The 27,455-nt window shown below is 39.4% G+C and overlaps 3 protein-coding genes across 6 annotated transcripts; 2 read left to right on the forward strand and 1 right to left on the reverse strand.

Moving 5' to 3' along the window:
- Positions 1–3,878: 3,878 nt before the first annotated feature.
- Positions 3,879–12,781, forward strand: plp1b (proteolipid protein 1b). 2 transcript variants are annotated; one of them, XM_084730983.1, is made up of 7 exons: positions 3,879–4,022; positions 6,804–6,990; positions 7,093–7,249; positions 9,171–9,348; positions 9,614–9,687; positions 9,914–9,979; positions 11,907–12,781. In XM_084730983.1, exons 1-7 carry the CDS (start codon positions 4,019–4,021, stop codon positions 11,976–11,978), a joined length of 738 nt encoding a protein of 245 aa, XP_084587109.1. In that variant the 5' UTR covers positions 3,879–4,018; the 3' UTR covers positions 11,979–12,781. The 2 variants fall into 2 exon arrangements, with proteins under 2 accessions (XP_084587109.1, XP_084587108.1); XM_084730982.1 differs by lacking the exon at positions 3,879–4,022 and adding an exon at positions 5,968–6,423.
- Positions 12,778–27,382, reverse strand: LOC146318816 (uncharacterized). Of its 2 annotated transcripts, XM_084730978.1 has the most exons (10): positions 27,263–27,382; positions 25,424–25,461; positions 25,215–25,320; positions 24,673–24,750; positions 16,215–16,274; positions 15,963–16,055; positions 14,453–15,835; positions 14,297–14,359; positions 13,325–13,427; positions 12,778–13,190 (listed from the first exon to the last, which is right to left on the reverse strand). In XM_084730978.1, exons 2-10 carry the CDS (start codon positions 25,431–25,433, stop codon positions 13,086–13,088), a joined length of 2,001 nt encoding a protein of 666 aa, XP_084587104.1. In that variant the 5' UTR covers positions 25,434–25,461; positions 27,263–27,382; the 3' UTR covers positions 12,778–13,085. The 2 variants fall into 2 exon arrangements, with proteins under 2 accessions (XP_084587104.1, XP_084587105.1); XM_084730979.1 differs by lacking the exon at positions 24,673–24,750.
- LOC146318817 (uncharacterized) lies at positions 17,643–21,525 on the forward strand. Of its 2 annotated transcripts, none has more exons than XM_084730980.1 (2): positions 17,643–18,051; positions 19,901–21,525. In XM_084730980.1, exon 2 carries the CDS (start codon positions 19,906–19,908, stop codon positions 21,190–21,192), a length of 1,287 nt encoding a protein of 428 aa, XP_084587106.1. In that variant the 5' UTR covers positions 17,643–18,051; positions 19,901–19,905; the 3' UTR covers positions 21,193–21,525. The 2 variants fall into 2 exon arrangements, with proteins under 2 accessions (XP_084587106.1, XP_084587107.1); XM_084730981.1 differs by having other exon boundaries at positions 17,643–17,949.
- Positions 27,383–27,455: the final 73 nt, after the last annotated feature.

Here is a 27,455-nt window from a genome sequence, read left to right on the forward strand (position 1 = left end):
ACCACAGACTTTATTTTGGGCAGAAACCCATTCAAAATCCCATTAGCTTGAAGTGCTAATATGCTAACTAATTTCCAGGTTTTAGGACTCAATCCTCTATCTTCATTTGTGGTCACAGAGACTGTTGTTAAGCAAAAGTTACATAGTCTGGCATTAAGGCTTTCAGATTAACCAAGTTGTCACTGATAAATGTTTACTTTTGGTGAATTTATGATGTGTTTAGAATGGCTTGATCATCAATTATAATTTTACATTTAACTACCTCCACCTCACGACATTCCACCATGTCCATCTTTCCACTTGCATCTCTAAATGCCACTGCAGTTTTAGAGTTAAGCTTTAAAAACGTTGAAACATGGTGCCTGGTGGCAGTTCCCCCAGGCTCCAAACACACGGCCAGCAGAGTCTGAGATTATCATGAAAGACAATCAAACACGGCAGCAAATAAACACCCTGTTGGAGAGCGGCTCAGTCCTCCCTTTATTTCATCATGCGGTAAAACAAATAATTTAGGCAGTCACCGCAGGAGGTCATTGCCATTCAATTCACTTCTGACTGAGCCTGACGCGTTTTTGTCCTCCAAGTGCTTGTTTGTTTGTTTGATGCCTGTTTGTTCGTTTTGTCACAAGATAACATAAACGCGCATTACCATAACAGGCAGAGGAGGTGGCGGCAAATATTTTTACAGGGCCCCCCTCCTCCTCCCCTGTACAAACACATGCACATTACCACATTCAGGGCGTAAATATTGGCAAGTGTATCAATCACGCGGCTAACAATTTAAAAAATTACTCAAAGATAGAGCGCTGTGCCAAATCACACATACATACTGCGTATACAGTCACATATGGTGCATTGATATATAGTACACACTGCTGATCATGGTATAGGTGCCATTTTCTATGTGATTATGTAAAATACATTTGCATTATATTGATACATGGATCCTAATAGCATTTTCAGCTTACATGAAAGCTTAGCGAATGATGTGTCAGTTCAAAAACAGTTCATGCATTAACTAATGACTGTTAGGCGGTCGTATCAAGTGTTACCCAATAATTCATCATCTGAGCTGCTCACAGCCCTGATCACCATCTGCATCGGCTTTTGTGGAATATAGTTTATTCATAAATGAATGAATTCGCTCTCTTCATGTCACCCGAGCTTACAGGCCTCTCAGACTCTTCTTCCTACCTAATCCCGTCCTTTTGATTGTCAACATTACTGCTAATTCACATCTCCCAAGTAAAGCTGACAGCCGTTCTGCACACTCACATACAGTACAGAGGTTAATTAATGCCTCTCTCTGTGTCTCTCGCATGGTTTTCTCAGAGATTTCAAAGGTGTCATTCCTCTCTTCTCTTCCATTTCAGCTTAACAAGGCTCATGTCATTAATCCTTCCTACATACTAATTACTTGAACTGTTATTGGTGTGGGTTTCAGAAGACAAAAGGCTACGACTCAAATCAAACAATTTACCAATCCTCAAGGCTGTTATGTTTTTTCTTAAGAGGAGAGAATTTCTGTTCAACAAAATCAGTCCCTCAAATGCTCTCGTTTCTGAGCAGACCAGATGATTGTTGTACGATTATCTATTTGGTAAAATGGTAGCTGTAGCTCCTTCAATAAGTGATAGTGACTTACAAACTGCAGTCTGTTACAAATATATTGCTGCCACTTTAGAATAAGACTAGCCTTCCAAATGATCTATAAATGGTTTATAATTAGGTAATTAATTAGATTAGACACTCAGATCTCATTGCTTACGTTGTCTTCTTCATGAGCAGCATATCTGTCAGCTTCATTGCTTATTCGTTAATATTATACTAGCATTTAACCACCATCAGCATATCTTAATACTCAGAAAGTTTAATTTGGCATTTCAAATTAACATATCAAATTACCTGCACATAAAACCCCTTAGTTTCCCTCATCTAGCATCCCTTTGGAAAATTAGTTTCCTAAAATCACCTAAAAAGGGTTTACCCTTGGCCACTTAAATATTTGCTTTGCTGAACATTTTCAGGGACCCATAACACTCCCTTAAAAGTGGAATATCTGTAGAACATCAGACAATGACTGAATATATGTTGATTGAAGCGAAGGAGGAGACACTGAAACATATTTTTCAAGACAGGGAAAACCCACCAGACACTTTGAGCGACTTGTAACTTGTTAGACATTGAATTTGACATTAGCACTTGCAACTTTGTAGCTGGCTAGCCAAATTATAACATGACTCATATATTTTCATATACTGGCGTTCGCTATAACATTAGTGATATCATTTTGTAGAAACTCACCCTTTTGTCCTGTCAGTGTTTATCTTCTGTCTTGCTGTCACAGTTGTCACTTTCTATTTGTTGCATCTGACTGTATTTATTATGTCTGGGATACATTTACTTTAGATGTGTGCTTCCATATTCTTCAAGGAGAACAATATCTTCATCTTCTTTTTCTTTTTGTCTCTCTTTGTTGTCCATTTTGGAGAAGCTAGCTAACACAGGCTAATTAAATAAGCCATGAGTGAGGGGTGACCATGGTAACTGAAGTTCACATGTGTTATATTATGACAGCAAAGTGAACCCCTTAGCTTTAGGAAATTGTTTGCTAAACGGACAGACTTAAGTTTGAAACTTAAGGTGCTTCATGCAACCAGGCACAGATTCATACACTGAGGCTTTGCCAATATTGTTTACCTTGACACTTTTAGCATTATAAATATACATTATCATTAGTCATTAATAAATGGTCATGTATTTTACAATGAAGATCCATTTTGCCATAAATGTTAGTAACTCATTAGTAATATTAATTAGTCGTAAGCAGTAACTGGATTTTGCCAAATAGTGAGCCCACATCAATGTGTAAAAACTGGTCAAACTTGTTTATGATAGTCTTTTAATGATTTATAAAGTGTTTACAACATAATTAATAGCCTGAATCATTTATAAATTATTTGTATGGGTAGTACCAATATACTGAATCTAATGCAATACAATGTAATGTTTTAACAACATGCAGTTATGTTGAGCTTGTCATAGGCATAAAATGGAAGCAAAAATAGGATGAGGGACTTCTCCAAAAAAAAAAAAAAAGAGTGAAGATAGCATGGTGTTTTCTCCTGCTCCACACTGGCCCCTTTGTACTGGACCCAGCTTTGACATCAACTGGGTCAAACATGAGGGAGGGAGGGAAGGAGGGCAGCAGCTGGACCCAACCGTCAATGTCACCCTTGTTAGTCAACTTCATCGATGTCAGTCACTGGCGTTTCGATTTATTTCACTCTTTTGTCTGCGCACACCTCTTATCTTTGTGTGTGTGTGTCTCTGAAGAGGACCCTCAGAGTCGTTCATTGACACATAGCATGTGTGTGTGCAGACAGACGACACATGCATGTTGACGACAAACAGATGAACCACTGAATGTTCATGAGATGGACCCTACTGATGAACATGTCTGGGATGAAAACATGTCAAAAGAATCTCTGGATAGTTGCATTAGTTCATTTGCACTGTGCATATTAAGATAAAGAAAACAGTGCACATGTGTCCTTAAAAATTAAATATAAATGATCTTTGACTGGTCAAAGTGTATAAACTGATTTAATCCATAATCTTTCTGGTGCTGTATGAAGTATGCATGTTAAGACTTCCATTCCTTTTATGTTACCCACGTATTTTAGTGTAATTAAATGAAGCCCCAAGTGTTAGTCAGAATAGATAAAATATAGTAAATATCAACAAATGCCAAGAAAAAAAATAATACTAGAATTTGTGAGCGTCTCTCTGTCCCCAGTCCTGAACCCATGGCTCTATAAATAATGACTGGCAGCTGAAATGGGACTTTGTGACTTTAAGATGTGACTCGGGGAGATGTGGTCTATCTATTGTTGATGAGACAAAAGCGCGAGTCAGATTCATATAGGAGTGGCGGGGAATAACTTCTCATATCCTCATATCACAGTCACAAAGCCACCCAGCAAAACTTCAATAACCCCAGCACTTCTTTCTGGACATGGGTGAGTGCACAGAATTTTTAATACCTCTTATCATCTATTATTAATGTGATTTGAAAATGTGGATTTCAATAACTTACTAACTGTTGCCTTTAATATGTCCTTTCTGCCCTTAGACATCATGTTGCCCTCATGTTGCCCTTGGTCTGTGGGCAAGATTTGCTGCTTTAATCCTGTGTTTTCCTGTGTTTTCATTTGTCAGCAGTAATTTTGATAGCCACATATGGATTATTGATTTACCACCATATGATATATGTCTAACATCTAATGGTGATTTCAGAAGACTGGGGTTAAAACAGCATGTGTGCTACTTACTTTTCAGTGTGCAGAGAGTTCCTCGTTACCTCGTTACCTCCTCTAACCCCCTTTATCCATAAATCAGACTGGAACCACACTGGCTGACAGAGATGGTCAGTGACTCTCATCATGCCAAGGCCATGCCAGGTCACTCATGTGAAAGAGGTCACATACTCCCACATGTGTCACGAGTATAAATTAATACATTTGCATGAGAACTGTGGACCCAAACAATTTCTGCTAACCATTTTTTTTCTCACTTACACACAACAAGCATGCTAACGTTCACACGTTTCTGAACAGCTTTCAGGTTTTGATTGATTACCTGGCATCTGTTGTCAATGCATTAATGCCTTTTGCACTGAATTCAAATGGAGGCTATGATGGCCTGTATCACTCTTATCACTGTTGCAGCAGGGCACAGCTGAAGTGTGGGCGTCTGCAGGCAATATCATTAATGGGACTCGAGCAGTCTTCCTGCTGTTACTATTTATACTTTAGTAGCAGTTTGTTGAACTCAATGCCTCTGTTTCTTCCAACTACAATGCTGTGATTTGTGAAATTATCTGAATGTTTTATCACACTGAGACAGTCTAGGCGCCTGAGGATTTTACAAGACTATAAAAGTAATGTTTGTTTTAACTTAAAGGTGCTACTCAACATCACATATCTTACACAGAGATGAACAAAACATTCATTTTGGACATGCCAATTTTTAAAATAAAGTAGATTAACCCACAATTTAATTTTAATTTAAAAAGTTAATGTCCAGGCTTCCTTAAAATTTTAAGTTGACTGAATTTGAAAGGATAATTTTTTTCCAATTCCAATTTTTCCAGTCTTTTTAATTCAGCTGTACCTAAGAAGACATGCATGATAAACTCTAGATATTAAGTTGGACCAACAACTCTACGGTCACACTGACAAAGTTTACAAACTTTTACATCTTCTCAGTTTGAAAAGTCAGTTTTTCATTTCAAACAAAGAACTTAGATTCATTTGATTTTAATTGTAAGGAGGTAGGAAATGAATTCAATTGTAACTTTCATCATAGTTTGCAGTGTTTATATTATTGTGAAAACAGCAACCATGGCTTATGTTGCAGTGTATAAGAGACACAGTAATTTTCAGTACACAAAAGTTTTCTTCAAACCATAAAAAAGTTTTAGAGTTTTAGGAGAGCTTAACTCTCAAACAGTGCATGCTGGGAAGTCTGCTAAGATGCTGATCATGTTCCTTTGGGAACTTCATTTGATGAGTTCTCAGTACAGTAAAGTCAATCAACTCATTATTTCAAGTCAAAAGACTTCAAGTTAGAAGAACTCATTTTGATAAGTTCTGATGATAAATACTAGAAAGTTTAATTAACTTGACCAAATAAAACTTGTACATTTATGTGAAGTTAATGAGAAAAGATGACTTGATTCCACTAAATGTGAATGTGCACTGACCAAACTCAAATTTTGAGTGGGGTTGTTGTTGTGAAAATATTCAAATTGCCCCTCTCGTTCATTATGCTTCTGCCCACTCTTTGAACACTTGAACTCAGCCCCCGCCTGCTTTGACACTCAGTGCCATGGTACCAGTCTCAGCCAGCTGTGGATGGAGGATGGCCTGAGTAGTGACATTGCCAGTAGTGTCGAGACCATCCTGGTGACCCGTCTGCTATCACATACTACTGTGTGCGTATGTGCGTGTGTATTGTGGTACTCTTTGTTTGTTTGACATCGCTGCCCTTTGTTCCTCCCCGATCACAGCAAAGACAATGGATATTGTATCTGCAGCCACAAAGAGAAGCTCTTTCTTCAGGCCCCTGAAGCCAGCGTTTCACCACCATCTCTAACTCGCCTGGTGACGCCTGTGACTGCCGGAGAAAGAGGGCAGGACCACAGTTAGTAGGGGCTGAGAGCTGTGAGGTGTTGGTAGAAGCAGAAGAGCGTTCACGTACGGATGAAATCAGCGCAGAAAGGCTTATTTTACTGTAGCCATACCTTGTAGGCAGCACTGTACATTACTGACTGGCACTGGGATCTTTCTTGTTGTGGAGTACAGGATCAGAAGCAGCAAATGTTTCCGGTCAGGCAGCCTTGGCTTTGCAAAGCCTTAGGTGCTTTCCTCTATCCCATTTCTGCCAATGCTTTTATTAACACTTTGGATATTTGCTACCTGCTTCAACAGCGCAGCTTACACTGGAAGAAGTGCATGAGATTGTCGTGAAGTCAGTGGCGACTGCTTTTTGTTTGGACGCTTTATTGGGAACCGCTGCTTGAACTCTTGTTTGTCACTGCTGTCTAATTTTTTTTCTGTTGCTTTCTTGTCTGTTGCCGGTGGGGTTTTGGTGTATGCTCATGGATTTGCAGACAGAGCGAGGCCTTTTTCATAGCTCCCCCACAGGCTTAAAGAGTTCCCCCGCCGTGGCGTAGATGTGTTGTGTGGTTATATGTGCGGTGTGTGCCGCCTGTGTGCTGATATATTATGCCCCCTCAGGTTGTTATGATTGCTGTATCCGGTGCATTGGGGCAGTGCCCTACCCATCCCTGGTGGCCACCTTGCTGTGCTATGCTGGCATGGCATTATTTTGTGGCTGCGGGCACGAAGCGTTGACCCAGACCGAAGTCCTGGTCGAGACTTACTTCGCCCGCAACGTTCAGGACTTTGTGGTCATGGCCTCCTTGTGAGTGACGCATTAATACATTCTCTGCATTGTGATTTTTGACCTCTCGAGATTTTGTTTGACTTTGGTGTTTGACCTGACTTCTCCCTGTGACTGTCCCAGTATCAAGTACTTCCAGTACGTCATCTATGGCCTGGCATCCTTCTTCTTCCTCTATGGTATCCTGTTGCTAGCTGAGGGTTTCTACACCACGAGCGCCGTCAAGCAGACCTTTGGCGAATTCAGGAGCACCCAGTGTGGACGCTGCCTCAGCCTGACGGTGAGAGCAGGGAGGAGGGAGAGGGAGGGGTAGAACAGGGAGGGGAAATATGATGTCAGGTCATTGCTAAGATGCTGAATGCTGGTTTGTTTTCGATCATAAGTTCAGCTCAGGTCAGTTTAAGTTCATTCACAAAACAATTTAAAATACAAGAAGAATCATATTGAAGACGTGAAAAAGTAGAGCCCTAGATAATAAACAAATAATATTGAAATATATGCTTACTAAGTTTTTGTCTACATTTAAAAAAGTGTGAGTATTACATTCTAAATTTGACATTTATAACCTACAAATCACCTAAAACTAACCAAAGTCAAAGAAGGTAAAAACTAAGTGGGTAGGGTGAACAAGCTCCTGCTTTCTCATTTGTAACAGTGCCATAGGGTAGCTTTGCTTCATTTTTGTACACCATGTTAAGCGGTTTCTTTATGAGTTGGCTACTGTCTTCCTGAATTATTTCCACAGATACAGAGAAAAATCACGGAATAGTCGGTGGCGCTCATGAACCAAGCTTTCTGGTGCCATTTTGGCATATGGGTGTTTAGAAAGAGATATTAATCAGTAAAAGTAAAGCAAAACAAACTTCTCTTAATCATAAGTTTATGAGACATTTTATGGGGCTCCAAGCAGTTGCCAACTTTTGCCTTAAATGGTAAATCACTAACCTAATCTAAATCTAAAAACTGTTAAATGGTCCCAGGAGGCTAAACTTAACTTAAATAGGTAAGATACACTAAGTAGAAATATATGGTAAGTGGAAAATAACAGTAGAGTTTAAATGGATTTCAGAGTAGAGGAACTGGTTCAGAAGTCCAAACCATTTAAGGTATAAGCTTTAACATGTTTTTCTCTTTTTGAAAACAGACTCAGATAATAACACCTTTATAGTCTTGTCTATCTCCCTCCACACTTCTGGACCTCTGCAAACCACACTTAAACTCGTACATAAAAGTTTATATTTTTTACCCTTTATAAGATACTTTTGTCTTATATGTATGCATGGGAAAATAGACGATCACAGAAGATCACAGAGTCTATCATTGAGCATATACACAACATTACACATTATACAAGCATTATGAAACATATTACATTCAATAAGCTTCAAAAGACCGCAGCTGTGGAAGAGAGGGTCAGTGGGAGCACCTAGAGCCATGATATAATTGTCTTTTGTAGAATCAGTAGTTTCACCCGATGACTTGGAAAAGTATCAGGTTGCACTTTATTTTGCAGTACACTGATAAGACGTAACAAGCCGTACTTTGCATCAAATTAGACAAAAACTACAAGTAATATGTTCTTTATTACACAGTATTTGAGGGTATTTGGGTCACATTACAATAGAGCTGTACTATAAACTAAAGGGTAATGTTTTCCACTGTTAGACTTTATAAAAGGGTAATTTGTGATACATTACAACTGAACTGTACTGTAAACTAAATCGAATTACATATCTTCCCCTTTCAAAACAATATGTGAACCAGAACCCACAAGTAAAAGGCAGAATTACAGTGGTAGATAAATATTTTTTCTACGGGTGACTTCACTTTAGTTTACAGTACAGTCCTGTTGTAATGTTTTCCAAATTATGCTCAGTTTAATTCTAATAGTGGTCTAATGCTGTCTTATAAAGAACATATTATTCCTATTTTTTGTCTAAGTTGATGTAAAGTATGGCTTATTATGTCTTCTTAGAGAAGATGACTAAAAGTGATTTTAATGGAAGAAAAAGCTTAAAAAAAATATTTGGACAACTATTTGATCAGTTCATGAGCTCAATGAAATGTTTTTTGTGTCTTCAATTTCTCCACAAAATCATGAGTTATGGTTGATAGCTGATTTAATGACATCACATTTATCACGCTGAAATACCTGCGCCACATTTCTGCGACCTAATGCACTGCACTCTTTATTTCAACAGTTCATCATAGTGACGTACATCTTGGCCTTCATCTGGCTGGCAGTGTTTGCCTTCACTGCTATCCCGGTCTACTTCTTGTTCAACATGGAGCAGACCTGCCACAACATCAACATCCTGGCTGAAACAACCCCCAGCATTAATCAGCACGGCTGGATTTGCATGGACGCTAGGCAGTATGGTGCGTTGTTCTTATAATGACTGACCGCATGTCCACCTGATGAGAATGCTAATGTGTCTCTGAAAGCAATGAATTAATCATCAAGGAGTGCATACAAACCTGGTCATTGCATTAGTTATGCAATAATAACGATAACGACGCCTTTATCTTAATTTCTTTACTGCTGCGTCCCTGATATGCTGTATGAAAGTAGGAACTTGAATGCCTCATAACTCATCGTGATTCAGCATTGGTAGGAGATTCTTACGTCATGTCTTCATTTAAGGTCTGCTCCCTTGGAATGCAATGCCAGGCAAGGCTTGTGGAATGACCTTGGCATCTATTTGCAAAACCAGCGAAGTGAGTAGATGAATCCAATATTTCACTTTGCACAGTTTAGTATTTCATGTCAGCATCCTCACATTAAAATCACTGTGCAGAAGGAATGTGAAATCTATTCTAAATTATTAATGGATGGGGGTGAAAACTAGCATTTTTCTGTGATGGAATGATACAAACATACAAGGAGAGCAGTTTGTTTCTCTGAATATGTATTAAACTTACCTGTATTTTATCTGTCTTACAGTTCTATGTCACCTATGACCTGTACATTGCTGCATTTGCTGGTGCCGGGATCACTCTCTTAGCACTGGTGAGCATTTGCTTTGGCAATTTGTGTGAATTGTGGTCAGATTAAATATTTCATTTAAGCTATCTCTTATAAATTCTCCCACTTGAATCTCTGACATCATTGCTACCAACTGAGTACAATGGAAATTAATTGACCTTAGCTTGTGGTATCCAAGGCGTTGATTGTAATAATGTACCTCTCGAGAAAAGAGGGAAAAGTGGAAGCAGCATTGCAGATGGCAGTGATCTGTGCGACCAAATAACTGAAGATGAATTTCACTTCCAGTATTTTCAGCTTTTAAAATCTTCTTTGTTGTCTTGTTGTGTAGGATTGCCTACACTGGTAGCATCCTTATCCATAAGCTTTCAGAAAACGTGCACAAATACAGACAGACTGAGCACTGAGTATGTACTGAAGCTTGCATCCATATCTGTATGTATATCTGATGTTTAGCGTTAATGAGCCTTTAGCCTGATGATGATGTTTTTCATGTAGCCTTCACTGACAGAAGTTGCAGAGGGTGAGAAAAAATACGAATGCCAGCCACTTTGGTGGATGAAAGAGATGCAAAGGCAGCTAGCGATCAAATCACACTGTAACACTGAACAACAGCGACTAGAGTTTGAAAACGCCATTAGATGTTCATATCCCTGTTAGATGTCAGCACTGTCTGCCAAGAGAGACGATAGAAGGAGAAGAACTCAGTCTAGAATGGTAGAATCCATTAATGGGAGATTTGATATTACTGTTATGTTGAGTCATGGCTTACTACTATTTCAAGCATTTTAAATGACAGTGTTTATTCTATTAAAGGCATGGCATTAAATTACAGCAAATGTTATACTGTGATTGGATTGCTAGCTGCCTTCACATTTCTTTCATCCATCAAAGTGGGAGGTGTGTCTCAATGACCTACACTCATCACCTACACAAACTATTGTTCATCCCACCTGCCACAACTAGTCTGCTACCTATACTGTGATCAAATGGACTGTGCTTACAAGAAATTATTACGGTCGAACAATTTTTAGCAAAGACAGCATAGAAGAACAGCAAAAACTTGCTCATTCAGTGTTGGCCATGCGAGAAATACCATCATCAGACTATGTATTATGTATGATGTATTATAATCCCAAACAGATGCATACACTGACAGTTATGGCAAAACAAAAGGCTATTAGTTTTTTTATTCTACTTTCTGGAGTCTACTTGGAGGATGCATTCCATGCATGCGCAGTAAATCAGCAACTGTGATGGCCGCATGGACAATGGACAATCACAACCAATTGGGGTTATGCAGATGTCTGCACAAAGTCTATTTGTACACTGTCTGACACTGAAATTTACATCACATGGATCTTAGCAGACACTCACACACTCACAGATGCGAGATGTGTAATATGTACATATAAGTGGAATTAATAAATTTGCTTCCAGGCTTTGCTCAAGGAAACAAAAAAGAAGTAAGGGTCATTACATCATTAAACAACCTTCTATGCTCTGCTTGGTGTCAGTCCTGTTGAAACCTATGGGAGCTGCATGGAGAAGCACACTAAAGCCCAACATATCTGCATCAAATGACATTTGATGGAGAAATGTCTCTAACAATTGAGAGAACACACCTCAAAGAATAGCATAATGTGCTCTAAATGGCATGATTGACATTGTATCTTCAGTAGCTTCAACAGAACTGGCAGCAAAGTCTGGCACTAAGCTGAGCATTAGAATACTGGTTTATGATGTAATGTCCCTTCCTTTTGTCTTAGTTTTCAGTGAAACTACTCTATACCAAAGAAATAGCCTGCATGCTGAGATACCACTGGAGCACAAGAGACAAGTTTTTTTGTAATTTGGCTGAACCAACCCTTTAAATGATTATTTTACCCCCATATTCTCCTCCTTTTTCACATCTATTCTTCCCAACTCCATCTTCTGCCTTCCTTTACAGTTTCTGTATATGGTTGCAACCACCTACAACTATGCAGTCTTGAGGTTTCTGGGCAGGAAAGGGATCCGCTAAATGCGACACGTTCATCCCAGTCAAACCCCATCCTCTGGCTCTGAGGTGGACAGTCACCACACGCAGTACTAGATTTCCATTCATCCTCTGGGAAACGGCACCTTCCAAACCTGGATCACCTGCTACAGTATTTCCTTAGACGTGTCCACTTTTTATGCATGAACAACAGACAAAGAGATGAAGATAGTTCACACCCAGCAGCGAGCTCTGGTCTCCTCCTCAGATCCTCCCCTCAGATGATTCTCTTGGCTTTGTTGTTCATTTCTCCTCTTGCAAGTTGTATCTCTCATTTTGTTCTTTTCGGTGAAGCTTCATTGGCACTGATGCTGTTGTCAGATTGTGATGTATGACGTTTCATGAATAATTAAGAACAATGACAGCTCGCCTCGCAAATCATAACTGCACTCCCTCTCGTTTAGTGTTTACTGATGCATACATTGGTTCTGAATATGATTTTGCTGCTGCTTCATTATCACCATCTTCTGAACTAAAACAAGTGAAGCTGAATGTACCAAAGTTCTCCACAAGGGTTAAATGTATAATCCTTTGTGCTTTCACTTACAATATATGTACTTTGCATTCACTCATAATGTATATTTGCTTTCCTTTAAATGCCACTGTGTAGAGAAAGCAAAGACTTGTATCCACTTTGGAGCTTTTTGGGATACATCTTAAAACAAGCTTTTTTTTTTATGTTACTGAGGTGTTGATGCTTCGATAACACGCCCTCAGGTGGCTCCAGTTTGATGTGTAGCTTGTTTGCTCATTTGAAATTAAGGCTGATTAAACCATTTACATCTGAAGCAGTAAATTGTGATTTTATTTTAACCATATACAATATGTTGCAATAAAATATTTTGTGTTGATTGTATTTCATTTAATCATTTTTGGCAATTACTACGATATGATATGCTGCCAAACATTTCCATTACATAATTCTTAATCCTGAGTCAACAATGCACTATGTCCTGAAAAACTTTCAGAAATTGGTTCATAAAGCAGAATGCAGAGTTGAGGCAACAGTAGGTGAAGCTCTCAGTCCAAACAACACATTAATCACAATATGCTCTGGGTCTTCTCCGATGACATATTTGTCCCAGTTAAGCTTCAGGTCTTGAGAGCTTTCGCGAAGCAGCCATCACATTGGATCACTTGGTTATGCAAAAACATGGGGGTCAGCAGATCTCCCAGGGCCACAGCACACACACCGCACTGCAAACACACACACACACACACACACACACACACAATATTAACCTTATACAATGGAAAGAGCCTTTCATTCAATATATAACAACAGATATAGAGTATGTTGTCTAGTAAGTAAATAAGAAGGCAGAACAAACCTGTAGACAGTCGGGGTGGTAGGTCACCAGAGGTTCACTGAATATGATCTTGACCTTTCCATCAATTGTTTTGTCACAGAATACACAAACGGATTTGCCATCCCTGCAGTGGAGAGAAAGTGTTAAAAAGATGATCGTCCTTGTCTAAGGGATAGTTTGGATTATTTTAAGTGGGGTTGTATGAGGAACATATGATAGTCAATGTATATAGCTTCTAGTTTGGAGAAGCAAAGTGAAGTACCAGCACGGGAGCTAAGAAATGTACTGCTGTGGACAGGGTCAGAAACAAAACATATTTTAGCTACTTTAAAAGGTCAACCTAAAAAAAATCAATGTCAGTTTAAGTATAAACTACATTTCTTTAATATTTTCTTCTCTTTGCCTCACTGCCAGATAGCCTTCTCTGACGGGAAAGCCCCGTAAAAGAGCCAGATATTGTTCCCTCCAAACCAACCAAACTCAAAAGGCAAAATAAGTAATTTTACTTCACAGAACACAGAGCTGCTGGTTTACTACTGCCTTGATCTGTTAGTTTGTTTGTGTCATTGACTGAGGTCTGGGTTTTAAAAGGTTAGTTTGGATTCTGTGTTGTGTGCGGTAAAGATACAGACTTTGCCTTTGAGTTTGGAGAGAGCAATATTTGGCTTATATAACGTAAGTTTGCTGTTGAGGGAAAAGGCTGATTGACAGCAAAATAAGCAGGGATAAATATTCAAAATCTAGTGTACAGTTAAACTGATATTGGTTTTGTGTGGCTAAAATTCATTTTGTTGCTGACCCGTTTACTGAAGTACACTGCTTAGCTTTTCCACTGGTGTTCCTCTCTGCTTCTCTAAACTGGGGGCATGTTGAAGCAAATACACTGACTATCCATAAGGACGTCATACAAGCATCAACTAATTCAAAATATCCCTTAAACTCTCATGCTTGAACTTTTCAAATTCTAGATTGTCTTTTAATGTGAGTCATTACCTGGTCTGATACAGACTTTCTGTGGATTGTTGCTCCTCTACAGGCTTTTGAGATATGTCAGAGCTACAAAAAAAAACAGTAGAAAACAGCAGAAAATTAGATGTGTTTTATCGCACAAGTGAAAACACAACAGTAAATGTGAGGTGGTTTACTCACGTGTGGGTATGATCAGGCTGATGGTTCAGTGTCGTCTCCTCGGTGTGGGATTGTTCTGGATCTTTCTGGGGTTCAGGAGCGACTTCAGCTGCAGGTGGCTCCAAATCTAATGCGTCTGTCAGTTCAATGGCTCTGTCAGCTACCTTATCATCTGAAGCTGTCACAGGTTCAAGTGCATCCTTGATGCTCAACTCCATCACAGGTGTTGGCTCAACACTTTGCTCAACAACAGCATTATTAGCTGGCTGCACTTCACTCTCAACCGCCTCCTCAGCTGTGGTCTGTAAAACTGGCTCTGCTGAGGCTGCGGACGTGACTGCAGTTTCAGCTGCAAGTTCAGCAGGCGATTCAGGTACAATACCTGCCACTAAGTCAGGGACTGGTTCCACGATGTCTTGGGGAGCAACCTCTCCTGCTGCATTAGTCACAGCAGCGGTCTCTGGTGATGACTCCACAGTAACCTCAGCTACAGCTTCAACAGTTTCCCCAGCAGCGTCTTCTGGAGGACTACACTCTGTGGCAGATTCAGCAGCTGGTTGAGCAGGCGTTTCAGTTCCAGATTCAGCTAGTAAGTCAGGAACTGACTTCACGCTGTCTTGAAGAGCAGCCTCTTCTCCTGGTGTTGTATTAATCACAGGTGATGATTCAACTACAACTGCAGCAACAGCTTCAACAACTTCTTCTGCAGCCTGTTCTGCAGGTTGGACCGTTGATTCTGTTCCTGCAGCTTTAAAATTTGTTGCAGTTGCTGGCTCTGTTTCAGCTGAAGATTCCTTTTGAGGTTCGAGTGCATCTGCAGCAGGGACTTCAGCAGCAGTGTCCTCACTCTTTTCTGTGCCAGCTGCAGCAGAGGTTTCTGCAGGACTTTTTACATCAGCATCTACATTTGACTGGTCAACTGCTGTATCAGCCTTGTTTTCTGTTGTTGTGTCAGCAACTGGTTGCTCAGCTAGCTCCACAGGAGGCACTGCCTCTGGATTTTCATTTGTTGAAGACTCTGGTTGTGCCTCACCATTCAGTATATGTTCTTTTACATGAACAATTGCAGAGACCTCAGCAGCCACCTCAGTGTGATCTACGTTTGAGTGGTCAACTGTTGTATCAGCTTTGTTTTCTGTTGTTGTGTCAGCAACTGGTTGCTCAGCTGGCTCCACAGGAGGCACTGTCTCTGGGTTTTCATTTGTTGAAGACTCTGGTTGTGCCTCGCCATTTGGATGCTCTTCAATGTGAACATCTGCAGAGACCTCAGCAGCCACCTCAGTGTGATCTACGTTTGACTTGTTAGCTGCTGTATCTTTCTTGTTTTCTGCAGTTGTGTTGGCGACAGAATTTTCTGGCTGTGCTTCACCATTTTGGATGAGTTCCTCTGTGGGTGCTTGGGGCCTGTAACAGAGGGAGTTACTTATTCCCAACTATGCAAAAAAGACATTATGAACCAAAATCCTTACACTCAGCATCTTTAAATGTACTCACAGTTACAGCCAGTAGAGAGATGCTCTCATACACTTACTTTGTATCGTCTGTGGTCTCCAGTGTTGACTCCTCAGGCTGAGCATCTTCTTGAGAAGGAATAACTTCACCATTTGCCTTATTAGCTGCATTGCTTAAATAGAAAAAAGAGAATAAGAAACTTGCAATACATACACACACATATATATCTATGACGCATGCAATATTTGGTTTAAATGCTCAGACTTAACTGAGATTAATAATGCAAACACTAAAACAAGTGGATTTGCAATTAAAATTCAGCACTACATACCCCCCAGATGGAGCGAACTGTGTGTTTTGGAGAGGAGGGCTCAGTGGAGGATCTACTGATCTACAGGGTAAGAATGAGAAACACACCTTGAAGAGAACCTCGACACTTATAACCTCAGAGCAGAGTACAAAACAGTGGAAAATTATATTGTGCTAATTAATTATCTCAACCAGAGAAAGATTTCATCAGATTTAAACTACTATAGCTCCAAACTGCCATCAAGGCCAAATGTTCTATACTGAGATGCTGAAAGAGCCCATTTTGCAAGGGATAATGTACATGTACAATATTAAAACAGTTCATTTGTAAAACATATAGTGTAAAACTTATCAGCAAGGGACTAATGATGAAGAGATGTCAGGAGTTATGGCAGTTTCAGACTATGACTCAGTTTCTTTTTTTAATGCAAGTGCAGTTCCTCGATAACCTACACAAAAACTGTTCTGGCCTGCTTTGGAGGATGAGCACAACAAATTACACATTTAGGACACCAGCATACAAGCTAAGTGGTAAAAAAGTAGGGCCAGCTACATTGATTGATGAAGCAAAGCTGACAAATAGAGCCTTAAATGTCAACACAAAGTTTATTAGCGATTCAAATATCACCAAACACGTTGCAGTGAAGTGAGGGGGTTGAGCTGTTTTCTTGAACAAGAAATTTGATCCAGTTACATACATGAGTCAGTTTGGTCCCAGTTTGGTAATAGATGAGAGGGACACAAAATTGAACTGGAGTCAATTATGCCTTCAGTACCAAAGTATCTTTGATAATGATGTAACTCTTGATTATATGGTCTTAGTCCACCTGTAACCGCTGAAAGTAAAGCATCTCATTCTGTTTAATTGACTGGAACTAATGACTCAAAGGAATAGCCGTGCTGTCTACAACAACAGATAAAATTTTGCTTTAATCAGTTACTGAAAATTGCAAAAATGCTTTGATGTCAAATGGACTATATCTAATTAGGTAAGATAATGTTACATTTCCAAAAGATACCATTATAATTTGATCAGCTTGTGGGGGCAAATTATAAATACAAATCACACATATTTAATTATCCATAAAAGCAGAAACAAATACAAAAGACTGTAATTGCAAATATATGCAGTTGTATATTTTACATTTTTTACCATGTTGTGTGGTACTTTGGTCATGTCTTTGTATTATTTTTTTTATTTTGTCTTAATTTTGAATATTATAATATAATATGTATAATATAATATTTAATTCACTGTCTTTTCATTAAAGCCTGATGATGTTGCAAATGTATTCTTTAAATAACAAATGTTAAAAACAATCTGTTATATAACATTCACCACCAAAAATATCCAAAAGCACACAAAATAGGGAAAAAAATCAACCGTTTTGGAGTGATACAGAATCCTATTATCTATTTTACAGCCATTACTTCATGTCATTTGAGCGGTGTGGTGATTTTGTCTTTATTTTGTCTGCATGTCTTTAGAGTTGGACACTTATTTTGTAACGAAAACTTTTATTTTGAAGACGCATTCTCTTCACATCCGGTTTTGTTCCGCTGTCTCCTGGCTTGTGATTTAGCCGTTTCATGCTAGGCAGGAGAAAATGTGCACCTCTGGTTAAACTGTACCGCGTAATTTCAACTTTCTGTAGCCGTCAGACATGTAGCGGCGAATATAGAGGAAACACGGCCTCCTGGTTTTTGTTTAAGAGCTTAATTTTGTCTCAAAAAGCACACGGCAGAGTGAATATAAGGTTAGTTTTCAAACGCTACGGTGTGCGGCTTCACAGCCAAGATAGGACGAGTTCTCTTCTGTCCTTCACTAAAACAAATAGGACGGCGACTCCCCAAGACCAGTAAGTCAGCTGGTATTTTAACTATTTTCCCTACATATAGGAAGAGCTTAGACTGTGACAGAATGTGCAAGTACACTATCATTTTAATACCTAAGTGAACTATCACCTTCATCATGAACCTGAAGTAAAGTTAGCCTCTTATTCGAGAAGTGAATTTAACGGAAACTTCATCATATCAGAGCTCTTGGCTGATGCTCCGGTGTTAGACCACGTGAATATGTCACAAGATAATTTTAAAGACAAAAATATTGTTTTAGATTGTGTCCTTTTTATTTGAAACTGCTATTCTATTTGAGAAAAAATGACCCCCCCAAATCAAAAGTAAACTGGACTGGATTAACAGGGAAAGTGTAAAGACAGTTTAAAATCAAAGTTAAAAGATTGTATGTCTCTTGAGTGGAGAAATGAAATCCCCCTTTGTTTTAAATTGATAAAGTGAAATACAGTCTTTAAAAGTTTTCATAAAATTCTCGTTTTTCATTCAAGTTTGAGTTCAAGGTATTTTACATTGAAAAAAATATAAAAGCAGCAAAAATGCTATTTATTTTTTATTTTCATAAATTTCATGTTATTGATGTAATATAGGTCTGTGCCATATAGTTAAACTAAATCCGATTATGGTTATTCTGGCAGATATTCTAATATGATTCACAATTTGTGGGAATGATCATTTTTGCATCACAGTTTTCATTTTCACTTAGAAATTAATCCTGGTGGTTGGTATTTGTTGGGGTCTGTACCAAACAAACTTGTTTCCTTACATCTGGAAGCAAAGATGTGTGGGCCAGGGCACATCTGCAGCACTGCATTGCTTCATTATAATGATGTTTTGCACCAAATTTTTCCTTCAATTAAACATTGCAGTCTCTGCAATTTGGATATTGCACTTGGCCACATGGTGATTTTGATGATAATTAAGTTTGCAGCAGTAATATAACACATGATGTAAATCTGGTTGTAACTTGTCCAAGAATGATGGTTTTTGATCTAGAGCTGGTTGATGTTTTCTGGATGGACAAAAAGTTGCACAGTGATCCCTTTTTGTTTTCATAAGTTGATTAGAAGTTTATCAGAAAGACAGTCATAGGTAATCTTTGGGCTCTTAATGAATGTTTGTCAACTTAAAGTGGTTCTACAACAGAGAATCAGCTGAGCAATATTGTCCCTTAAGTTTCATTTAAAGGTGCTATTGATAATATTCAGCCACTAGAGGTCGCACTCCTCCTGTGCTCTTCTGTGTCTAGTGGTTACCAGATTGTCCAGAAACCAAACGTCATACAGAACGACTCAAACAAAGCATTTATGAATTTTGGACCAAGATTTTTTTAATCATTAATTCATAATTCATTCATTTTTTTTTTTTTTCAAAATGATACTTAAATTCTGCACCTTTCTAAATACACTGTGGAGGTGGCCTACTACTCTTTAAATATTAATATATATAAAAATGTTATCATTAAAACTGTAAATTCCCCTTTAATTAGTGAATAAGAATCCAACTTCAGCCTTGTGCCTCCATCTATGCAGTGAACACAGATGCAGGAGATAATGTTGCTGTGGTTTTTGATAATTGAACTTGTAAGCAGCAACAACAACAACAACAACAACAACAGGTAGAACAGTCAGGCAACTTGTAAACTAAACTTGACTCAGAATAAGGAAATGATATAATCCACCTCATCAGTCAGGAAAAATGCCAAACAGAGCTGTGTGATGTCTGTGGCTCACTGCTGGCAAGGTGAAAGTGTAGACGAAGGAGGATGAAACGCTCTGTAGGTGTTCAATCTCACAGTGTGTATCACATTTGTTTAATGCATTATTCATGCCTGCGTCTCCTGTGCCACCCTAGAAAAAATGCCATCAAGAAATCATCTTGACAAAATCGGGAGGAAGAAAAAGAAGAAATGGACAGAGGAGGCCATGGAACGTGCGCTGATTGAGGTGAAGTCCGGACAGTGTACGGTGAGACAGGCTGCCAAGGAGTTTGGAGTCCCTAAATCTTCACTGGGGGACAGAGTAAGTGGGCGGGTGGCGCCAGGGAGTCGTAGCGGGCCAGCTCAGCTTATAACATCTGCCGATGAGGAGCTGCTGGTGGAGTTTTCTTTGTACGTGTCCAAGCATGGATTTCCTCTGACCAAGCAACAGCTGGTGTCCTTTGCCTCCTCCATTTATAAGCGGCAGCATCGGAGGGTGGCTTTTTCCAAACTGGGCCAGACCTGGTGGCTCAATTTTAGGAAGCGTCAAGAAAAGAATATTACCATTCAGCCAGCAGACAATGTTGCGCGTGGGAGGACGGTGTGTGTGAGGAAGGAAGCAGTGGATCAGTTTTTTCATTTACTCAGTACTGTTGTGGATGCTCACGGTCTCAGAGACAAGCCTCACCAAATTTTCAACTGCAACGAAACAGGCTTTCAGCTGGGCAGGAAGAGGGTGATTCTGCCCAAATCTGCCAGTCTGGGCTACAAGCCAGCACCAGGCCTCAGGGACCACATCTCCGTCCTGGCTTGCTTTAGCGCAGCTGGGGAGGACATTCCCCCGTTTATTATCTATTCAAAAGCCTATCCAGGAGGGGTATGTTACAAGACACAAGGACCTCCAAACGCCCTCTATGGATGGTCGGACTCAGGGTGTATCAACTCTGACCTTTTCAAGAAATGGTTCCTCAAACACTTCCTCCTGCACATACCAAAGGAGCGCCCCCTCCTGCTGATTTTCGATGGACATAAGTCTCCAGTGAACCTAGAGGTGGTGGAAACCGCTCGCAAGGAGGACATCATCCTTTTGTGCCTTCCACCTCACTGCTCTCACATCCTGCAGCCGCTCGACGCCGGGCTCTTTGTCCTCCTGAAGCAGCGTTTTGCTGGGCTCATAGGTGATGGCTGTGCTGCCGATACTCACTTTGCTGTCAGCAAGAAGGAGTTCTCAGGTGTGTTTAAAGGGACGTATCAGGTGGTGAAGGAGGAGGAGGGTGTCAGGATGGTGAAGGAAGGCTTCAGAAGGTGTGGCATGTACCCGCTTAACCACTACGCCATAAGCGAGGGGCATTTAATGCCGTCGCACAGCATGGGCCCAGCAGCTGAACCGTCCTTGCCCACATCACATACTGTAGGAGACCTCACAGGTGCTGGACCCTCCTCCTAACTCATTACTACCTAAGACTGTCGGTCAGCCGTCAGTACATTTGAGGAAAAACGTTGACTGCATAATTTTACAAAACCTGAATGAACACTCCTGCTTGAGTATCATGCACCACCTCCCCCAGCCTCCCCGCAGAGTGCTCTGTTTGACAGCTCGCCAGAACAAAGGCATGTGTTGATGTTAATTACTAGTCAACATTGTGCTCAGATTGAGTAGTTGAGTAAAAATGTTTGAATGCTGCACAACAGCGATTCCCAACCTGTGGGGAGCTCGAAATGAGTCAAAAACATATATTTCTATTTTCTGCATTCTCCAGGATTTCTATATTTATTGCATTTTTTTGTGAAATACTGGATATTTTTACCTCTTCAGGCCTCTAAAAATCATGCAGTTGAAAGAAGCTGAAGCAGAAAAACTACTCTTTGTCTGAACTGCTCACAAATCATGTCCACATTAAAGGGGTAGTTTGGAAATTTTAAGTGTGGTTTTATGAGGTAGCAGCAGGAGTACATATGTGGAGGAATCTAAGCAATGTACTGCTGTAGACTGGGTCAGCAGCAAAATGTATTTTAGCCATCTAAAATAGGTCCACCAAAAAAAAAATAATCAATCAGTTTAAGTGCACTCTATATTTAGAATAGTTTCATTCTTTACCTTGTAGTCAGACAGCCTTTTTGATGGGAAACTGCTGTTAGATGAGCCAACTATTGCTCTCACCAAACCAACCAGACTCCATGGGTGAAATCATCAATTTTACCTTGCAGATCACAGGGATTGCTGGACTACCTCTGCCTCGATCTGTTAGTTTGTTTGCGTTATTGTGTGACTTTGGTGAATCATAATTATCCCTTGTGAATACAGAAGTCATAAATAGACTACAACACAAACTACGAACACAGCTAGACTGACACAGTAAGGCAGCGGTAGACCAGCAGCTCATATGTTCTGTGAGGTAAAACTGTTGATTTCGTCCATGGAGTCTGGTTGGTTGGGAGAGAGCGATATTTGGCTTATGTAACAGTAGTTTCCCCATCAGAAAAGGCTATCTGATAGCAAAGTAAAGTGGAGAAAATATTGTAAATATAGTATACACTTAAACTGTTTTTTTTAGGTGGCTAAAATATGTTTTGCTGCTGATCCTGTCCCCAGCAGTTCATTGCTTAGCTTTCTGCTACTTCTGCAAACTAGGGGTGTGTGGATTTGGCATCTACTGCAGGTAATACGTTTTCAGTGGATAAGTGCAATCATCCATGCAACCCCACTTCAAATAATCCAAACTATCCCTTTAAAGCCGTAACATATGTCAAGTTGTCAGAAGTAGACTGTGTTGCTTCATTTTAGGGGATCACAAGATGAAAGGATAGCGAACTACTGCTGTACATCAAATTAATTTAAGCTCTGTTTTTTTTGTCTTGTGTCTGTGATTGATGGCCAGCCAGCTAAGCTAACAAACATCAAGCAAAATGAATAAAGATTAAGTTGTGCTTGATTTGTATTATAGTTGTTCCTTTACAGTGAGTGTTAGACTTGTCTACAAGGTGTATACTGTGAGCTAGTTTTTCTAATTTGGTTCTGGACAGATCCAAACAAGCTGTTAACTCATTTAATGTTCTCATGCAGCTATTAGCTAACGTGTTAATGGATTTATCTAATTGTTCTTAACACACTTACAGAGATAAAAGTACAGATTTATCACATTATTCTCCACAATTACAGGAACAGGTACATTGTGAAAATGTAGTATTGACGTCTGGCAAGATTCATTACGGTCCAGTATCCATGCAGAAGATTAGCAAAAAAGATTAAGTGACTAAGACAAAGTGATTTTTTCCTGCGGTGTTCAAACCTGCTGTGAAGCACACTGAGAGAACCAAGGGAGAGGTAAACAATGATTTTTATACTGATAGCAGGGAAATGATAACATGTCTATGAAACCACTGTCTCAATTCAGTTGTGAATCTTTTTTTTCTTGTATTCTGAATGTACTTGGCCCATTAAGAAGTTATAAAAAAAGAATATCTTGTCTGAAATACAGGAGAACTGTTGAGGAAAATTTAGCCCTTTTTAGTTTGTGGAGGGGTGTTTCCTACAGAAATGTGTTCAAATATGTAATGTTTTCTATTCACACATAATAATGGACCCTACAGGATGATCATCGGGGGGGATAACAGAATAAATGTATTTTTGAAATATTTTTGCAGCACAAATGTGTCCGAAAGCTCAATAATTCACTAAAGGGGGTTGTGTGTGCGCGTGCGTGTATGTGTGCGCGTGTGTTCTGTTCGTGTTCAAGTCAGGTGATGTAATATCAATGCAAGAGGTACAGCTGGCAACAATACACAGGCAGGGAACACTACTGCGTGTATTAATGAATATGACTGTGCAAACAGTCAATAAATGTTTGCATCTTTACAGTCTGTTTAAACATTAAGTAGATAACTGATTATAGCTTTGCTTATTTGTAATTTCTGAATACCAATCTACAGAAAGTTATCTTGACTCTAAGCTAATCAAAACAATGAGATTACTATTTAACACTGAGAATCACAAAAAAATGTCTGGTTAAATATTTATACAGCTCAAATTTGAGGTTCATATTTATATAATATTCATTAGAAAGCTAAAAGGACTCTTGGTATTGCAGGGCAAATGTTCAGGTGCTAGTTGTGCCTCGAGGGGAAATAACTCTAGTAAGAATTGTAATGCTTCATCAGCCAGCTAAAGTGCAGGTCAGCCTGCAGTCTACTGGAGGTTTTAATGGGTGTAGCTGAGCTGCCCAGGGCCAAGTTAATGTTTATGTATGTTAATATCACAGATGGTGATCTGTGCCCGAAGCCATTATTTAAGTTTTCATTCACTGACATAACAGAGTCAAAGTTTGACTGGCACAACCACACAGTTCCTCGTGTTAAAATGGGTCTCAGCAAAACATTTTACAAACACTGGAGATGTTTCAGACAAGGGTCCAGTGTTAAAAATCACAGTTTAAATTTCTTTTTCTGTGTTGTTGAACCCAAAAATCAACTGGATTGGTAATTAAATCCATAAAATAATTTACTTTCACACATAAATTTAGTAAGCACCTGCTTTACACACATTTAAAATTAATATTTACCACATTTATCAAATTTTACTCTATCATGTATCATATGTTTCAAGTGACAAGGAAAACAAAGCTTTCTCAAGCACTGAATTCCTTTGAAGCAGTTGGTTTGAAAATAATTCAGTTTTGAAACACAGTAAAGTCAGAAATGGCGACATCTGCTGATTATATCCCTGGTATTGCATTTGTATGAATGGATTGAATCTGAGGTCATGATCTAACAGTTACAATACAAGTGGTTTTACTTCTCTTCTTTTTATTTTGTGTAATAAAGTTGTAGGCTACAAGTGTGACCTAATGCATGAATTTTGGTGCAGAGAAGCCAAAAATTACATAAAGATAAATAAAAGATAAGCATGAATGTTCACTGTGACACTCACTCAAACTTCTTGGCTGCGGACAGGACGTATGAACTCTGTCTGACTACAACAGGTCTGGTCTCCACAGCCTGGTCTGTCCTGCAAGACAGCAGCACGCTTGTTGTACCATTTCTCTCTCAAATTGTCTTGTGGTTGTGATGTAGAAAAACTAAAGAGGACCTGAGAAATTCAGTAACAATGCTGTGATAGACCACAGCACACCAGCAGTGATGGACTGGGATCAAATTTTCTGAACACTGATCTACATTTTTGCACAAACCACATTGAAATTGGAACCCACTCATTACACAGTGAAGAGCTGGGATACCAAAACAGTATTCTTTTAATGTAATCATACATTCGTGTTTTTTTTATTTTTGAATGGACCAGGTGGCTCGTAGCTCGGGTGACTTTTCTGGCATTTGCCCAGATTACCAGGTGGCCAGTCCATCACTGCACATCACCTCAACGCAGGAAAGCAAGGCAGCACCAGAATCTTATGTGATTCATTGAATTATTGCTTTAAATTAACATTTCATTTTTGAGGTTGTCACTGAGAATACCTGGCATTGTCCGGCTCTTTCTTATCCCCTTTTGGTTTATGGATCCAGCTGAGATCATTCTTCAGTGTAGTCCGCACCCTGGTGGTCTGAAACACCTTGTCTCTGTCTACACACACACATTTTCTGTAAGCACTGGGGACCAGGAATACTTGCATACCTTATTTAATCTGATAAAGGGATCAAATATTCCAGATTCAAGTCTGACTTACCTTGTGACATGTTGCCAATTCCTTTTCAAATGTTCAACCTGATGAGATTATTTAAAAATGAAAAAATACTAATTTATTTCAGGTTTGTTTTGTTTTCATACGATAAAACAGTAATCACTGTGTAGAGCAGTGGTTCCCAACCTTTTTCCTTAAAGCGACCCCCTTTCTGTTTTTTTCACTCAACAGCAAACTGAAAATATCTTGGTTGTGTACAAAATAAGACATTTGAGGATGTCATCTAGAGACATCTAGAGAAACACTGACCAAACAACAATTAAGTGGGAAAACATGATTAAAGAAAAAGATTAACCAACAATGAAAATGCTCAGCAGCTCTATAGTGAACACAGTAACTGCGAGCAGTTTATGTTAGGGCTGCAAATAATGGTTATTTTCATTCTCGATTACTCTGATAATTATTTTCTTGATTAATCAGTTAGTTGTTTGGTCTGTAAAATGTCAGAAAATGGTGAAAAATGTTGTTTAGTTTTTCCAGAAGCCCAAGGTGACGTCTTTAAATGTCTTGTTTTGTCCACAACCCAAAGATATTCAATTTACTGTCATAAAGGAATAAAGAAACCAGAAGAAAATGCACATTTAAGAATCTAAAATCTGAGAATTCAGAAAAAAGAAATCCTAAAAAAAATTGCTCAAACCAATGAAATGATTATCAAAATAAACAGAAAATAAAAAGAGCAATTAATTTAATAATCGATTAATAATTGATTCATTGTTGCAGCTCTAGTTTGTGTAAAACAAGTGATTTATTTTTTGACATATTCAGTGCTTATTTCTCGCTGACGCTTGGCCAATGTTCCATTAGCTCTTTGCTTGTTTTAACTGAGTACTTTTTTAAGCAGGACGAGTCTGTTTAACAGAGTGAAGGCTGTAAATATAACTTGTGTTCAAGTCTTCTCTCGGCCCTTATCCTTTTTTACGTTTAAATTTAGGCTTAAATGGGCACCTTTATAGCTCAGTTGGTAGAGCGTGCACACCAAGTATTGAGGCTGTTGGTCCTCTACAGGGGCTGCTTCAATTCCCACCTGCAGCCCATTTGCTGCATGTCATCCCCTCTCTCTCTCTCTCTCTCTCTGCCCCCTTTCCTATCATATCTTCAGCTGTCCTATCATAATAAAGGCAAAAAGCCCAAAAAATAATCTTATATTTAGGCTTTAATAGTCATCCTAACTGTAAAAGTCTTGTTTTCTCTCTCTCTCTCTCTCTCTCTCTCTCTCTCTCTCTCTCTCTCTCTCTCTCTCTCTCTCTCTCTCTTCCTCTTCGCAGTGATTTCAGACTTGTGTAATTATCCAGCATCTCATACACAACCTGTAATACTGCATTCTGCATTGTGGCAGCTCACATGCAGTGTAACAGTGACAGTATTACTCACTATTCATTACTTAATTGCTATGTTCTGTTGGAACACACATAAACATCTAAATTACACATTTAGGTAAGATTTTTTTGTGCTTTTGTTTGTGCTCACTACATTTTCTGATCAAATATAACCTGTCTACTAAGAACATCCTGACAGACTCTATATTCAGTATCCACTCATTTGCCCAGAATAGTGACCTGCCTTGTGTTTACAGCATCATGTCATATTGTGCATCTTGTCTGTATTCTCTGTGAGCTCTAGTTAACATTTTGACCTGCACTCAGTGTTTTAATCTCACATGATGAGTCTCACTGGAGACATGCCAGCACCAATTAACCAGGTCAAATTCATTATGCATGGAAAATGAAAGCAATTCTGACTTTGTAATGACCCTGCATAGCCAATGAACATGAAATCAGAGCTAGAGTAAAGTCCACCCCTGCACCATGTGTGTGTCCTCACCTGTTATAGTCGGCTGCGTTGCAGTAGAGTGGCGTCGAGCCTCGTCCGGGTCTCTGCCTCACACGGGCAGGCGGGTAGGTACATTTCAACCTGAGCCCCCACCCCCCTGTCATTTCAGATTCCACCCCCTGTTAGTCTGAAGTGTCACACCTGGATGCTGCTGTGCAGGTTGATCGAGTGGGTGGGTGGGTTG

Source organism: Lutjanus erythropterus, chromosome 11 (assembly GCF_056507025.1).
Source record: "Lutjanus erythropterus isolate fLutEry1 chromosome 11, fLutEry1.hap2, whole genome shotgun sequence".
Classification (NCBI taxonomy): Eukaryota; Metazoa; Chordata; class Actinopteri; order Lutjaniformes; family Lutjanidae; genus Lutjanus; species Lutjanus erythropterus.